The sequence below is a fragment of the Triturus cristatus genome, chromosome 4_1, assembly GCF_964204655.1.
Source record: "Triturus cristatus chromosome 4_1, aTriCri1.1, whole genome shotgun sequence".
Classification (NCBI taxonomy): Eukaryota; Metazoa; Chordata; class Amphibia; order Caudata; family Salamandridae; genus Triturus; species Triturus cristatus.
The window spans coordinates 18,089,212-18,105,868 of record NC_140585.1 but is presented as its reverse complement, the minus strand read 5'-3'; the positions used below and the strand labels follow the sequence as shown (position 1 = coordinate 18,105,868).

General features: G+C 44.7%; 1 protein-coding gene across 1 annotated transcript; it reads left to right on the top strand.

Moving 5' to 3' along the window:
- The first annotated feature begins 14,512 nt into the window (after positions 1–14,512).
- Positions 14,513–15,436, top strand: LOC146839325 (olfactory receptor 6B9-like). The gene has a single exon (XM_085650339.1). The coding sequence runs from the start codon at positions 14,513–14,515 to the stop codon at positions 15,434–15,436; it is 924 nt and encodes a 307-aa protein (XP_085506465.1).
- The last annotated feature ends 1,221 nt before the right edge of the window (positions 15,437–16,657 follow it).

Sequence of the window (16,657 nt, the reverse complement as noted above, 5' to 3'; positions counted from 1 at the left end):
AACATATTGATTTAAATACTATTTTCCTTTAAATGTGTGAGAGTCTAGTACAGCCATTTTGCAGAGAAATGTTGTGTTTATGTTTCATGCAATATACATAAAAAAAGTTTCTTTTAGATCAAAACAAGGCCTAACATATGAGAAATGGGAGAGCGTCACAGAGATTATTTGCAGTAATATTGGTGAGCTGCTGCTGTGCTACAATATTGAAAACACACATAACTATCCCTGAATAGTAGATGTAAACACATTTAGGGCCTTATTTATGAGAAGTGATGCATTTCTGTGTAAAAACAGGGATGCGCCACTTCTTAGTGCGCCCTCCTTGCGACATGATGGATATTTACTGCATGAAGCATCATGTCGCAAGGATTACAGATACGTCAGTATTTCTGACGTATCTGTAGGCGCAAAAGTGATGCATTGCTGGGGTCCAAAAATAGACACAACTCCAGCAATGTGTCCTTTCACATGTGGCAAGCCCCATGTGAAAGGGCCTGCATCAGTCTTACGCCTGCTGTGAGGCAGGTGTAAGATATTGACGCAATGGCGTCCTAGAAGTGGCGCACTGATTTCTCAAGGATTTTAATGCGCCACTTCAAAGGGTCTTTTTGCGGGGTAACACCCACCCTGCATACATTATACCTGGCACAGGAATTTTGTGGTGCAGAGGTTTACAAAGTGACGCATCTGCCTAGATGCGTCACTTTGTAAATAGCAAAAAACACACAATGGATGGACGGAATGCAGAAAAAATCAAAACATTTACCCCCAGTCAAGAGATCTGGGTTAAATCCATCATTCTTTCGCTCACCATGTCACCCCAGTTTAGACATGGCCATATGCAAATCAGTCTTGACCCTGTGCCTCATAGGAACAGTCCAGCCCGAACTGCCAAGCCAGGTCCTCCCTGGACCGGAAACAAGCATCCTAGGACCGGTGTTGGGGTTTCACCCCTCTTCAGCCAGGATAGCTGGATTCCAGTGGCATAGTGAGCCCAGGACTCACGTCTAAGCATACCCGGCGCACTTAGAATGAGAAAGCAAAAAACACACAATGGATGGACGGAATGCAGAACAAATCAAAACATTCACCCCCAGTCAAGAGATCTGGGTTAAATCCATCATTCTTTTGCTCACCATGCCACCCCAGTTTAGACCTGGCTATATGCAAATCAGTCTTGACCCTGTGCCTCATGGGAACAGTCCAGCCCGAATTGCCAAGCCAGGTCCTCCCTGGACCGGAAACAAGCATCCTAGGACCGGTTTCGGGGTTTCACCCCTCTTCAGCCAGGATAGCTTGATTCCAGTGGCATAGTGAGCCCAGGACTCAGCACTTTGTAAATAGGGCACAACATGGCACATTTTTTATGCTGCCGGTGCGTCACAAAAAAGTGATGCACCTGCGGCATAAAATTTAAGCAAGGCCTCATAAATAAGGCCCTTAGAATTTGGACGAGTGTTCATTTGCACTGCCAGGGACCTAATGAAATGAAATGAAATGAAATAGTGTATTTAATAAAGCACGCAGCCACTCAGACTAGATTGTCCTGGCGCGTGACAGCGAGCGGAAAACATGCGTAAAAGACCCATCAGTTATTAAAAAGCCAGGTTGTTAAGTTCTTCCTGAAAGAGATAGATCTATGGTTAGTCTCGGAGACTCAGGGAGTCTGTTCCACAATGTTGCACCTAGAAAGCCGAGGGATCTGCCTCCAGTGCGGGCACGGCATATTTCAGGCACGATGGTGCCAGGTTGACATTGGAAGATCTTAGGGGTCTAAGGGCCATATGTAGGTAATTTCTATTTACCGATTCCTAAATACCGAATTTTAACGATACGGTATTTAAGAATCGGTACATAGAATGTAGGTAAAAAAATTGGTAAATTTTACCGATTCGGTAATATTCGTTATTACCGATTCGGTATTTACCGAATCGGTAATAAGTCATACCTTCCCATTCATTCCTATGGGCCTGGAGGCCCATAGGAATGAATGGGAAGCCATTCACTATTACCGATTCGGTAAATACCGAATCGGTAATAGAGGGAGCATATTCAAGGGTGGCAGGGTGTCACAATGACACCCTGTTGCACCCCTGAATCGTGCATGTGTGCACACGTGGCGCACATACATGCCCTAAGGGCATGTATGTCTGCCACATGGCACTTTTAAAAAAGCACAAAATTGCTTTTGAAAAGGTATTCGGTATTTACCATCAACTTGTAGTTGGTGGTAAATAACGAATCCTTAAACCAAAAATGCACTCACTTGAGTGCTCCCTACATAGGATTTAAGGATTCGGTAATTTACCGATTCGGTATTTTACCGATTTCTTAAAATACCGATTCGGTAAATTACCGAATCCTTAAAACCTGCCTCCTACATTAGAAAGGGCTAAATACCGGTCGGTAACAGGAAAATTACCGATTTTCGGCCGTTACCGAGCGGTATTTAGCTATCTACATATGGCCCGAAATGTTGTGTAGCGATTAACACGCTTATTTAGGTAGCCGGCTCCTAAGCTGTGGAAAGCTTTAACGAAGATGGTCATCGCTTTGAAGTTGATCCGTTCTTTTATGCAGAACCAGTGTAGAAACTTAAGAATATGGGTCATACTAGATCTGGGTTTAGGTCTCAGGATGGGTCTGGCCGCCGCGTTTTGTACCACTTGTAGGCGCTGGATAAGGGATATGGGAAGACCGAGGTACAAGCTGTTGACATAGTCAAGCTTTGATGTCACCAGAGCCCGCATCACGATCTTTCTACTCTCGAATGGTAACAGTGGCAGGAATTTTTTTAACATATGGAGTATGCCAAAGCAAGCGCCAGTTAGATTTTGGATTTGAAAGCGCATGGAGAGTGTCTTGTCAATGACAATTCCTACGTTTTTTACTTTCTCCTTTTTCGTGGGTGGGGGCGGCAGATCTTTTGACCACCAATAGCTCCAGTCAGGCGTTTCGGGATTACCAAAGAAAACAACTTCAGTTTGGTCAGGATTGCACTTCAGCTGATTGGTCTTAAGCCAGTTAAAAACCTTTGTGGGGCAAGACCTAATCATTGCCCCGTCAAAGTTGGTTCCTTTTTCACATGTAAAAATCAGCTGAGTGTCATCAGCATAGGAAACAAGTTTGACGTCCTCTTCCTCTACCAGAAATGCAAGGGTATAGATATATATTAAAAAGGGTATGACTGAGAATGAAGCCCTGAGGGACACCTACATTCATGGCCCGAACAGGGGATGAGAAAGGGGGGAGCCAGATGTCCTGATATCTATTTGCCAAGAAGGATGACATCCATGTTAAGGTGCCCCCCCCCCCCCAGGCCGATGTTAGCAAGTCTCTCCAGGAGCCACTCATGTGGGACCGTATCGAAGGCCGCCGACAGATCGAGCAGTATCAGAACAGCATAGCCTCCCTGGTCCAGCTTACCCTTGAGAAAATTAGTCACTTCCTGCAGAGCAGGCTCTGTACTTTAGTTAACCCTAAAACTGGATTGGAACTCATGAAGGAGCTTCCCATCTGCAATGCGTTTTTGGAGGGCCTTGTTTACATGCTTCTCTAATACTTTGGACAGGGCATGAAATAGGAAGATTGGCCTGTAGTTGGGAGGGTCCGTCGGTTTGGCGTTAGCCTTTTTTATCAGAAGACGAATCTTAGCATTCTTCCATAATTTCGGCATGTTGCCCGAGGAGAAGGAAGCATTAAAGAGGTGGTTTACCATGGGGTTTATTGTGGGAGCTAATAGGTTGAGGATATTCGCTAGACATGGGTCGGTAGGAGAGCCAGACTTACTGCTTTGGAGAAGGGTCAGTGACTCTTCAAGCTGAAACTCAGGGAAAGTTAGTAATTATGGAGGATCCAAGAGGAGAAATTTGCTATTAGAACTAAGGTAGAAGGTCACTTCTTCCTCTGAGATGTTAGTGAAGGCTTGTTGGATCACGGAGATCGTTTTGTGGAAGAATTGAGCTATATGCTTAGACCATTCTTGCGATCATGGCCCTTCCTTTGTGCCGGCTTTCAGGGGGTAAAGGATTTAACCGTGCTAAAGATTTCCTTACTCTTATTTTGAGCATTTTCTATCTTGGTTTGAAAGAAGTGTTTCTTGGCTGCCTTCACGAGAATGTAATGAGCTTTTAAGGTGTCTTTATACACCTTTCTGTCCTCAGGTAGATAGGATTTACGCCATTTCCTTTATATTTTTTTACAATTTCTTTTGCTAGATCTGAGGGAACCGTTAAACCATGGAGCTGGTGGGGCCGACCTCTTTGTGAAGCGGGAAACAACGGGTACCGCTGCACCAATGTAGGTTCGGAGCCATGAATCTATTGCGAGGGCGTCCGAGTCGGGGCAGCCAGACAGCTCCAGTGAGGAACGACCAAGGGTGTCTGCTAACATTGGGATGGATATTTTATGGAACGTCCTGTAATTGGGGACCCTCTCCCCTGAGTTAGTCCGAGGGGCTGTGGCAGAGTTGGGAATGACGAATTTTAATAGGAGGTGGTCAGACCAGGTAATGGGAAGAGGTAGGCTTACTGATATATCAAAGTTGTGAAAGATTTGGTCTAGGGTATGGCCCTTCTCATGGGTGGCCGAAGAAATAGATGGAAGCATGTTGCTGGCCTGCAGCGTCTATAACAAGGAAATTGTTTGAGGGTCTTTTCCATTGTCCATTTGTATATTGAAATCTCCCAGAATAAAGCAGTTGTTGTATTTTAAGGCCAGGGAGGTGGTGGCTGTATTAAACGTGGTAATAACATTTTCAAATGCACCGGGAGGTCTGTAAATCAGAAAACCAGCTATGCTATGATGGGGGGGATAAGGGACAGTGAAAGCCTAAGGTCTCTGCGCCCTCGATGTTTTCCATCAGGATGGGAGAGCAGTCTAGTTTTTTATTGTAAATTATGGCGACACCGCCCCCCTTCCCACTCGGTCGGTTCCTCCTAAGGATTTTATAACCCGAGGTGATAGTAGGATTGGAGGCTTCAGACAGCCAGGTCTCAGTGAGAAATAAAAGATCAGGCTGTTATTCTAAAAGTAGGTCATAAATGTGTGGTTCATGCATTTGCATAGAGCGACAATTTAAAAGGGTGTCCTTTAAGTCCTCTGTTTTCTTATTGTTTCTACACTTACTGTTGTATGGGATGATCTTGGGTGCGTGTTTCCTGGTCTAGAGGAGAGAACAGTTGCAATTATTCCATCGAACGTCTACCTCCAAGCTCGGATCAGCCGCTGTACACTGACATAAGGGTAGCCGCCTAAGGCTAAGCAGTTTTTCCCTATTGTAATATAGTGGAAGAAACTTACCGGAGGGAAAATGGGCAACATGGCCCTCCATTTGCATTGGGAATATATAGGCTAATGCCTATGATGCAAACTGGATCGCTAACACAGCTGAGGAAGTAGGAACTGCGTGGGCGGAAGTGAAGAGCGCGATAGTAGCCCCAGCCGTCCACACAATCGGCGTATCAGCCGCGGCAGACTAGGACTTTAGAAAAAGCAAGATGCGAATCGGAGCAGCTAAGGAGGTGTAGGCAAGCAGAATCATGTAAAGTGCAAGTGCACATAGGAAGGAGAAATTGTTAAAAAGCACAGAGTAATTCAGCCACACAAATACAATTTAAAAGTATTTAAAACCTTGTAGCAGGGCATGAAACACTAAATCCTACTGCTGTCAGCTGTATGCGTCCGTTTGCATCGGAAATATATAGGCTAATACCTATGATGCAAACTGGATCGCTAACACAGCTGAGGAAGCGGAAACAGGGGCTCAAATTAGTTCATAAATTCAAAGCGGTTCTGAACAGGGGCCCCCAAAATATGTTTGGCCCAGGGCCCCCAAAATCCTTAAGATGTCCCTGTGAACGTCCCTGTGTTCTAATGTACACAAGGGACCAGGCGTGCAACGCCCATTGGGCTAAAAGGCCGTCAGTCCCCCCCCCCGTCATGTGTCTCAGCCAGGGCTTCTGCAGCTCGAGCTGCTGGGGGCTCGGCTGGGCTGTGTCTGGAGTCTGATCTCTGGAACGCCCGAGTTTTTCACAGGCCTTTAAAGACCATTTGCATATTTACATACCTTTGTAAACTGGTTACTGAGGCTTAGTTTTTTTTCTGGTTCCAGTACCACCTTGGCCCCCGCTCTGCCAATTCCTTAAATTTCTATTTTACATTTACTGCCTTAGTGTGAAATGCATTTCATGAAAAGGAATGTAAAGTAGGGTTGCAAAAAGAAAAATGCAGCCATGTGTTATCTAAAGAGGCTGAAAAGGCCTCGTCTTGACACTAAATAGGGTTACTCATAAAAAGTATGTATTCATTTCTAATGTGACTTTTCTGTCTTTGTTCCCTTTAATTATCAATCACGGATCATTTGGGCAGCCCTAGAACACAATTAAAAGGGTTTTCTATTTATATTTGCTGTTCGAAGTATGCACAGATAATTGCTGAAAATATGGCTTTAGGTGACTGCTTATTTTTGTACCTTCTGGGACATCAAAATGATAAGCTGGCAACCCTAATCACAAGACTTGAAGTTTGTTGCAGGATCAGCACATTATTTATTTCCTCCTACCTCGATCCTTGATTAATGCCATAACAGCAATAGTTTAACTTATATCTGAAACCCTACGCCGCCATCAGTAACATGATGAATTAGTTAAAGTGTCTGGGAATGCACCCTGCATTCAGACAACTCACTCCTCACTCTCACCCTTTACTTTCATGCTCACCCTGCACTCACAGTGATCACTCTGCACTCACAGTACACCATAGAGTGGTCCCAGCAAACAATATTTTAAATAGACAATAAACACATTGTAATCACACAGAATTGACAACAATGTATGATAGGCAGCAAGTGTTATTTAATCACACTGCTACATTCAAAGAATTCCACTAATACATACATCAAAATTCAATTGCGTACTTATTAAGTGACCAAAAGGACAGGGAAAGAAAAAGGAAGGAGGTGGGTGATTTTCGTGAGGATAAAAAGAGTGTCAAGGAAATCGTGTAAACAAATAATGCCAGGTTCAAGCGACCAAAGAAATCAATTATGGCCCAGTTTTTGTCGCCAAAAATACAAATACTGTTCATATAACTCGATACCTAGACCATACAAAGGAAACACAGTCACAAAGTCTCTGTTGGTCCAAATGGCTAGCTCAAGGGAAAGATTGTCGACATTTTGACCCCAAGGTACATTGTAGGTCGTTTAACACCTTACACGGGGGTCTTCCTCAGGACTGTATTAGGGGAAAGGGCAACTAGAAATAAAATGAAACACTAATTATATAGCAAGCGAGAAGCAAAAGTAACCTAATTAGTATTAAAGCCAAATAAAGGTCCGTTATATTTACCATAACAAGTCCTACAGTGAGGACTGTAAAGTCAAGGAATCGGGCACACTGGCTCCAGATGCTAGAAAGCGGCATCAACACCTGAAAAATAAGATGTGGTGTGTAAGCCCAATTCCACAGTTGAGGGCGAGCAAAATAACTAAATTAACGGAAGGGCCATGGTACAAGAATGCAAAAACTTACGCACAACACGGAAAAATCAGCGTGTCCCTTCCCAGTCTGAACCATTTGTTAGGAATTCCTGCCCATAATCGTCAGCTAGGAATAATTTCAGCATACAATTCTGAAAAGTTTAGAAGTTAAAAATGGAGTCGCAAACCAACTAAAAGCTCAAAGGATCGTTTGAATGGGAACAGAAAACGGAGAGTATTCTACCTTTTGTTACGGTCATTTGAGGCACATCGGGCACCAACTCTCAAGTGAACTGACGGTGCTAAATCTAAAACAAATGGAAGCCAGTGAGGGCCAAGATTATTATTGCTGTACTTCTCCGGTGGAGTCACATATTGAGTCAAAGAAGTTTATCTAAAACCGGGAAAGCGGGAAGTGTTTACCACTACGCGCTGGTCACAGGGTGCCGGCAGAGTGAAGGGAAGCGAGCGGACTGCTCGCCTCCCGTTAAGTAGACCCGCTCTGCATCACTCGTCATGCAATGACGTGATGCGCGCAGAAGCTAGATGCTAACTCACAGCGATCACAATGCATTCACACTAATCACCCAGGGACATCTTAAGGATTTTGGGGGCCCTGGGCCAAACATATTTTGGGGGCCCCTGTTCAGAACCGCTTTGAATTTATGAACTAATTTGAGCCCCTGTTTCCGCTTCCTCAGCTGTGTTAGCGATCCAGTTTGCATCATAGGTATTAGCCTATATATTTCCGATGCAAACGGACGCATACAGCTGACAGCAGTAGGATTTAGTGTTTCATGCCCTGCTACAAGGTTTTAAATACTTTTAAATTGTATTTGTGTGGCTGAATTACTCTGTGCTTTTTAACAATTTCTCCTTCCTATGTGCACTTGCACTTTACATGATTCTGCTTGCCTACACCTCCTTAGCTGCTCCGATTCGCATCTTGCTTTTTCTAAAGTCCTAGTCTGCCGCGGCTGATACGCCGATTGTGCGGACGGCTGGGGCTACTATCGCGCTCTTCACTTCCGCCCACGCAGTTCCTACTTCCTCAGCTGTGTTAGCGATCCAGTTTGCATCATAGGCATTAGCCTATATATTCCCAATGCAAATGGAGGGCCATGTTGCCCATTTTCCCTCCGGTAAGTTTCTTCCACTATATTACAATAGGGAAAAACTGCTTAGCCTTAGGCGGCTACCCTTATGTCAGTGTACAGCGGCTGATCCGAGCTTGGAGGTAGACGTTCGATGGAATAATTGCAACTGTTCTCTCCTCTAGACCAGGAAACACGCACCCAAGATCATCCCATACAACAGTAAGTGTAGAAACAATAAGAAAACAGAGGACTTAAAGGCCACCCTTTTAAATTGTCGCTCTATGCAAATGCATGAACCACACATTTATGACCTACTTTTAGAATAACAGCCTGATCTTTTATTTCTCACTGAGACCTGGCTGTCTGAAGCCTCCAATCCTACTATCACCTCGGGTTATAAAATCCTTAGGAGGAACCGACCGAGTGGGAAGGGGGGCGGTGTAGCCATAATTTACAATAAAAAACTAGACTGCTCTCCCATCCTGATGGAAAACATCGAGGGCGCAGAGACCTTAGGCTTTCACTGTCCCTTATCCCCCCCATCATAGCATAGCTGGTTTTCTGATTTACAGACCTCCCGGTGCATTTGAAAATGTTATTACCACGTTTAATACAGCCACCACCTCCCTGGCCTTAAAATACAACAACTGCTTTATTCTGGGAGATTTCAATATACAAATGGACAATGGAAAAGACCCTCAAACAATTTCCTTGTTATAGACGCTGCAGGCCAGCAACATGCTTCCATCTATTTCTTCGGCCACCCATGAGAAGGGCCATACCCTAGACCAAATCTTTCACAACTTTGATATATCAGTAAGCCTACCTCTTCCCATTACCTGGTCTGACCACCTCCTATTAAAATTCGTCATTCCCAACTCTGCCACAGCCCCTCGGACTAACTCAGGGGAGAGGGTCCCCAATTACAGGACGTTCCATAAAATATCCATCCCAATGTTAGCAGACACCCTTGGTCGTTCCTCACTGGAGCTGTCTGGCTGCCCCGACTCGGACGCCCTCGCAATAGATTCATGGCTCCGAACCTACATTGGTGCAGCGGTACCCGTTGTTTCCCGCTTCACAAAGAGGTCGGCCCCACCAGCTCCATGGTTTAACGGTTCCCTCAGATCTAGCAAAAGAAATTGTAAAAAAATATAAAGGAAATGGCGTAAATCCTATCTACCTGAGGACAGAAAGGTGTATAAAGACACCTTAAAAGCTCATTACATTCTCGTGAAGGCAGCCAAGAAACACTTCTTTCAAACCAAGATAGAAAATGCTCAAAATAAGAGTAAGGAAATCTTTAGCACGGTTAAATCCTTTACCCCCTGAAAGCCGGCACAAAGGAAGGGCCATGATCGCAAGAATGGTCTAAGCATATAGCTCAATTCTTCCACAAAACGATCTCCGTGATCCAACAAGCCTTCACTAACATCTCAGAGGAAGAAGTGACCTTCTACCTTAGTTCTAATAGCAAATTTCTCCTCTTGGATCCTCCATAATTACTAACTTTCCCTGAGTTTCAGCTTGAAGAGTCACTGACCCTTCTCCAAAGCAGTAAGTCTGGCTCTCCTACCGACCCATGTCTAGCGAATATCCTCAACCTATTAGCTCCCACAATAAACCCCATGGTAAACCACCTCTTTAATGCTTCCTTCTCCTCGGGCAACATGCCGAAATTATGGAAGAATGCTAAGATTCGTCTTCTGATAAAAAAGGCTAACGCCAAACCGACGGACCCTCCCAACTACAGGCCAATCTTACTATTTCATGCCCTGTCCAAAGTATTAGAGAAGCATGTAAACAAGGCCCTCCAAAAACGCATTGCAGATGGGAAGCTCCTTCATGAGTTCCAATCCAGTTTTAGGGTTAACTAAAGTACAGAGCCTGCTCTGCAGGAAGTGACTAATTTTCTCAAGGGTAAGCTGGACCAGGGAGGCTATGCTGTTCTGATACTGCTCGATCTGTCGGCGGCCTTCGATACGGTCCCACATGAGTGGCTCCTGGAGAGACTTGCTAACATCGGCCTGGGGGGGGGGGGCACCTTAACATGGATGTCATCCTTCTTGGCAAATAGATATCAGGACATCTGGCTCCCCCCTTTCTCATCCCCTGTTCGGGCCATGAATGTAGGTGTCCCTCAGGGCTTCATTCTCAGTCATACCCTTTTTAATATATATCTATACCCTTGCATTTCTGGTAGAGGAAGAGGACGTCAAACTTGTTTCCTATGCTGATGACACTCAGCTGATTTTTACATGTGAAAAAGGAACCAACTTTGACGGGGCAATGATTAGGTCTTGCCCCACAAAGGTTTTTAACTGGCTTAAGACCAATCAGCTGAAGTGCAATCCTGACCAAACTGAAGTTGTTTTCTTTGGTAATCCCGAAACGCCTGACTGGAGCTATTGGTGGTCAAAAGATCTGCCGCCCCCACCCACGAAAAAGGAGAAAGTAAAAAACGTAGGAATTGTCATTGACAAGACACTCTCCATGCGCTTTCAAATCCAAAATCTAACTGGCGCTTGCTTTGGCATACTCCATATGTTAAAAAAATTCCTGCCACTGTTACCATTCGAGAGTAGAAAGATCGTGATGCGGGCTCTGGTGACATCAAAGCTTGACTATGTCAACAGCTTGTACCTCGGTCTTCCCATATCCCTTATCCAGCGCCTACAAGTGGTACAAAACGCGGCGGCCAGACCCATCCTGAGACCTAAACCCAGATCTAGTATGACCCATATTCTTAAGTTTCTACACTGGTTCTGCATAAAAGAACGGATCAACTTCAAAGCGATGACCATCTTCGTTAAAGCTTTCCACAGCTTAGGAGCCGGCTACCTAAATAAGCGTGTTAATCGCTACACAACATTTCGGGCCATATGTAGATAGCTAAATACCGCTCGGTAACGGCCGAAAATCGGTAATTTTCCTGTTACCGACCGGTATTTAGCCCTTTCTAATGTAGGAGGCAGGTTTTAAGGATTCGGTAATTTACCGAATCGGTATTTTAAGAAATCGGTAAAATACCGAATCGGTAAATTACCGAATCCTTAAATCCTATGTAGGGAGCACTCAAGTGAGTGCATTTTTGGTTTAAGGATTCGTTATTTACCACCAACTACAAGTTGATGGTAAATACCGAATACCTTTTCAAAAGCAATTTTGTGCTTTTTTAAAAGTGCCATGTGGCAGACATACATGCCCTTAGGGCATGTATGTGCGCCACGTGTGCACACATGCACGATTCAGGGGTGCAACAGGGTGTCATTGTGACACCCTGCCACCCTTGAATATGCTCCCTCTATTACCGATTCGGTATTTACCGAATCGGTAATAGTGAATGGCTTCCCATTCATTCCTATGGGCCTCCAGGCCCATAGCAATGAATGGGAAGGTATGACTTATTACCGATTCGGTAAATACCGAATCGGTAATAACGAATATTACCGAATCGGTAAAATTTACCAATTTTTTTACCTACATTCTATGTACCGATTCTTAAATACCGTATCGTTAAAATTCGGTATTTAGGAATCGGTAAATAGAAATTACCTACATATGGCCCTTAGACCCCTAAGATCTTCCAATGTCAACCTGGCACCATCGTGCCTGAAATATGCCGTGCCCGCACTGGAGGCAGATCCCTCGGCTTTCTAGGTGCAACATTGTGGAACAGACTCCCTGAGTCTCCGAGACTAACCATAGATCTATCTCTTTCAGGAAGAACTTAACAACCTGGCTTTTTAATAACTGATGGGTCTTTTACGCATGTTTTCCGCTCGCTGTCACGCGCCAGGACAATCTAGTCTGAGTGGCTGCGTGCTTTATTAAATACACTATTTCATTTCATTTCATTTCATTAGGTCCCTGGCAGTGCAAATGAACACTCGTCCAAATTCTAAGGGCCTTATTTATGAGGCCTTGCTTAAATTTTATGCCACAGGTGCATCACTTTTTTGTGACGCACCGGCAGCATAAAAAATGTGCCATGTTGTGCCCTATTTACAAAGTGCTGAGTCCTGGGCTCACTATGCCACTGGAATCAAGCTATCCTGGCTGAAGAGGGGTGAAACCCCGAAACCGGTCCTAGGATGCTTGTTTCCGGTCCAGGGAGGACCTGGCTTGGCAATTCGGGCTGGACTGTTCCCATGAGGCACAGGGTCAAGACTGATTTGCATATAGCCAGGTCTAAACTGGGGTGGCATGGTGAGCAAAAGAATGATGGATTTAACCCAGATCTCTTGACTGGGGGTGAATGTTTTGATTTGTTCTGCATTCCGTCCATCCATTGTGTGTTTTTTGCTTTCTCATTCTAAGTGCGCCAGGTATGCTTAGACGTGAGTCCTGGGCTCACTATGCCACTGGAATCCAGCTATCCTGGCTGAAGAGGGGTGAAACCCCAACACCGGTCCTAGGATGCTTGTTTCCAGTCCAGGGAGGACCTGGCTTGGCAGTTCGGGCTGGACTGTTCCTATGAGGCACAGGGTCAAGACTGATTTGCATATGGCCATGTCTAAACTGGGGTGACATGGTGAGCGAAAGAATGATGGATTTAACCCAGATCTCTTGACTGGGGGTAAATGTTTTGATTTTTTCTGCATTCCGTCCATCCATTGTGTGTTTTTTGCTATTTACAAAGTGACGCATCTAGGCAGATGCGTCACTTTGTAAACCTCTGCACCACAAAATTCCTGTGCCAGGTATAATGTATGCAGGGTGGGTGTTACCCCGCAAAAAGACCCTTTGAAGTGGCGCATTAAAATCCTTGAGAAATCAGTGCGCCACTTCTAGGACGCCATTGCGTCAATATCTTACACCTGCCTCACAGCAGGCGTAAGACTGATGCAGGCCCTTTCACATGGGGCTTGCCACATGTGAAAGGACACATTGCTGGAGTTGTGTCTATTTTTGGACCCCAGCAATGCATCACTTTTGCGCCTACAGATACGTCAGAAATACTGACGTATCTGTAATCCTTGCGACATGATGCTTCATGCAGTAAATATCCATCATGTCGCAAGGAGGGCGCACTAAGAAGTGGCGCATCCCTGTTTTTACACAGAAATGCATCACTTCTCATAAATAAGGCCCTAAATGTGTTTACATCTACTATTCAGGGATAGTTATGTGTGTTTTCAATATTGTAGCACAGCAGCAGCTCACCAATATTACTGCAAATAATCTCTGTGACGCTCTCCCATTTCTCATATGTTAGGCCTTGTTTTGATCTAAAAGAAACTTTTTTTATGTATATTGCATGAAACATAAACACAACATTTCTCTGCAAAATGGCTGTACTAGACTCTCACACATTTAAAGGAAAATAGTATTTAAATCAATATGTTTAAGAAATAGTCAAGGTCATTAGGACAAAACTCTGGAGAACGGTGCTGTCAGGGGGCCCCCTGAAAGGCTGGGGCCCTGGGCCAGAGCCCACTTTGCCCCTGCATTAAAACGTCTCTGGACGTTCAATGTCTAATCTAGCCTGGATACCCTCACGGGTGACAAGAAGCCTCTACAAATCCACTGATTGATTGATTGAATCGAGGAAAAACAGATGCACACAATCTGTATATGAGGCTGGGGGGCATTGGTTGTATGATGGAGGGAAAATGGAGGTGTACGAGCAGTACATGAGGAGAGATGGTGCATTAAGCACCGTGTCACTGCTGAAGTAGATGTCACAAACATATAGTTGTCAAACGGCATTGGTCATTGATACTGTCCCTAAATGCTGCAAATGACTGTGACACATTCAGTGAATCTTGACTAATAATCTTTTAACAATACCTCAAGGGACCATTGCTGTTTTCTTCCAATTTAGTAGAAAAGCGTCGACAGTGTAAGCGCGTTGAGGTAGGCATTAGGGCGTGCGGTGTCTCATAGTGTGCATTTATTTCTCCCCTCAGATAACACTCCTCCAGCCGGAATGAATAACACAACTGTCCGTGTCTTCGTCTTGCTCGGCTTCCCAAGCAGTTCAGAGGTCCAAGTCCTACTGTTTGCAGTTTTCCTGCTCATCTACATATCCGCGATCCTAGAAAACCTTGTGATCATCATGCTTCTGACCGTGGATGGTCATCTCCACACTCCAATGTACTTCTTCCTGGGAAATATCTCCTTCCTGGAGGTCTGGTACACCTCTATTACTGTGCCCAAGATGCTGGCCAGCTTCCTGCTCAACAACAGGTCCATCTCCTATGCCGCTTGCCTCACGCAGCTGCACTTCTTCACCTTCCTGGGGGGCACAGAGTGCCTTCTCTTGGCAGTGATGGCATATGACCGCTACATAGCGATTTGTCATCCACTGCGCTACATTGAAGTCATGAGCTGGCGTGCCTGCATGCAGCTTGCATCCACAGCATGGATTGTGGGATTTGTGACTCCAGTTCTGCCCATCCTCCTCTTGACCCGGCTAAGGTTCTGTGGCTCCAACATAATCAACCACTTCTTCTGTGACTTCTCGCCGCTCCTGCGACTGTCCTGCTCCGAGATATACATCAACGAGATAGCGGACTTTGCCGTTTCAGCAGTGATCCTGGTGAGCTCTCTACTTCTGATTGGAGGCTCCTATGCTCAAATTGTCCTGACGGTCTCAAGGATCCCATCAGCCCTTGGGAGGAGGAAGGCCTTCTCCACATGTGTTTCCCATCTGACCGTAGTCTTCATCTTCTACGGGAGTCTGAGCTTCATGTATATCCGGGTGACGTCTCTCCCATCCTTTGATATGAACAAGGTGGTGGCAGTGTTTTATGCTGTGATAGTCCCTTTCCTGAACCCAATGATCTACTGTCTGAGGAACAGGGAGGTGAAAAAAGCCCTGCAGAGGACACTGTCCAGGATGGGATCCTAGCACAAGTAATTCTAGCCCTGTCCTGGAAAAGACCATCTGCAGCTCAGGAGGTTGATGCTCAAGTCAAGTGATTGTAGCTTTTCATCAGGGCACCAGTGGTGGATAGGTCACAGGAACTGCAGACTACAATAAGTCCATGCCAGATGATTTTTCAACTTTTTCAAATGTTTGTGAATACCTTACTTATGTGGGTTGCATGACACAGATCCCGCACAGCGTAGAATGGTGCGTTTAATGTAAACAGGAGGTGGATCAGTATCCTGCAGTAGTTACAACGCTCATGCATCAACTGACCAGACTATTCAAATCTTAATCAACATCCTGATGCACAACAAACACTGGTGAGCCCCCCAGCTTTCAACCTTCTGAGAGTAGAACTAACCTTATAAACAAAGGCTCATATTTATGGCCAAGTGACGCAGCGCAGCAAGAAATCCTGCTGTGCTTCACTGCATCATTTGGAAAGGGAAGGAACGCACTGTGTTTATCCCAATACAGTTCATGCCTGTACTTTCCCTAGTGCTGATGCACAATGGGCTGCCTAGAGCCAACACAGCCTCCCTTGCACAGTGGTAGATAGTAAGACAGTCATTTTATCTTTTATAATCTGTGTGTACAAAAATTAGAAAGGCATTATGATACCTAAAAGCAGTTAACAGATCTAAGATAAATAATACAATAAATATTAACACAACAGTCAAACAATGCAGAAATACCCCCTTACCAGATTCACATTCATACCAACCTCACATACAATCAAAACATACCAACCAACTCATATACACGTCACAATACAGTCATCAATTTCCAGCTACACATTGGCTTGCAAATCTGAACACAAGGTGAATGAATCTTCTGAAATGTCCATGGTTATGCGGCCTGCTGGAAACAACCAGGCCAACGCACGTTTCGGTGGTAGGGCATTAAAAATGACTTGCATCCCGCTTTAATTTTTAGATCTCCTACCTCACCTCTGCTGCATTAAAATACATAAGAGTAAGCGGTCCTGAAGAAGGTGGCTTAAATCAATTTACCACCGAAACGGGCGTCTCCTGGTTGTTTCCAGTTTCCATTTTTGTACACACAGATTATAAAAGATAAAATGACTGTCTTACTATCTATGAAATGTCATTGTAAAAATAAATGAAAAAAAGAGACAAAAGAAATAAAATAAAACTATTCTTATTAAGAAGAAAACAAAGTATACACTCTTTGCAAGAC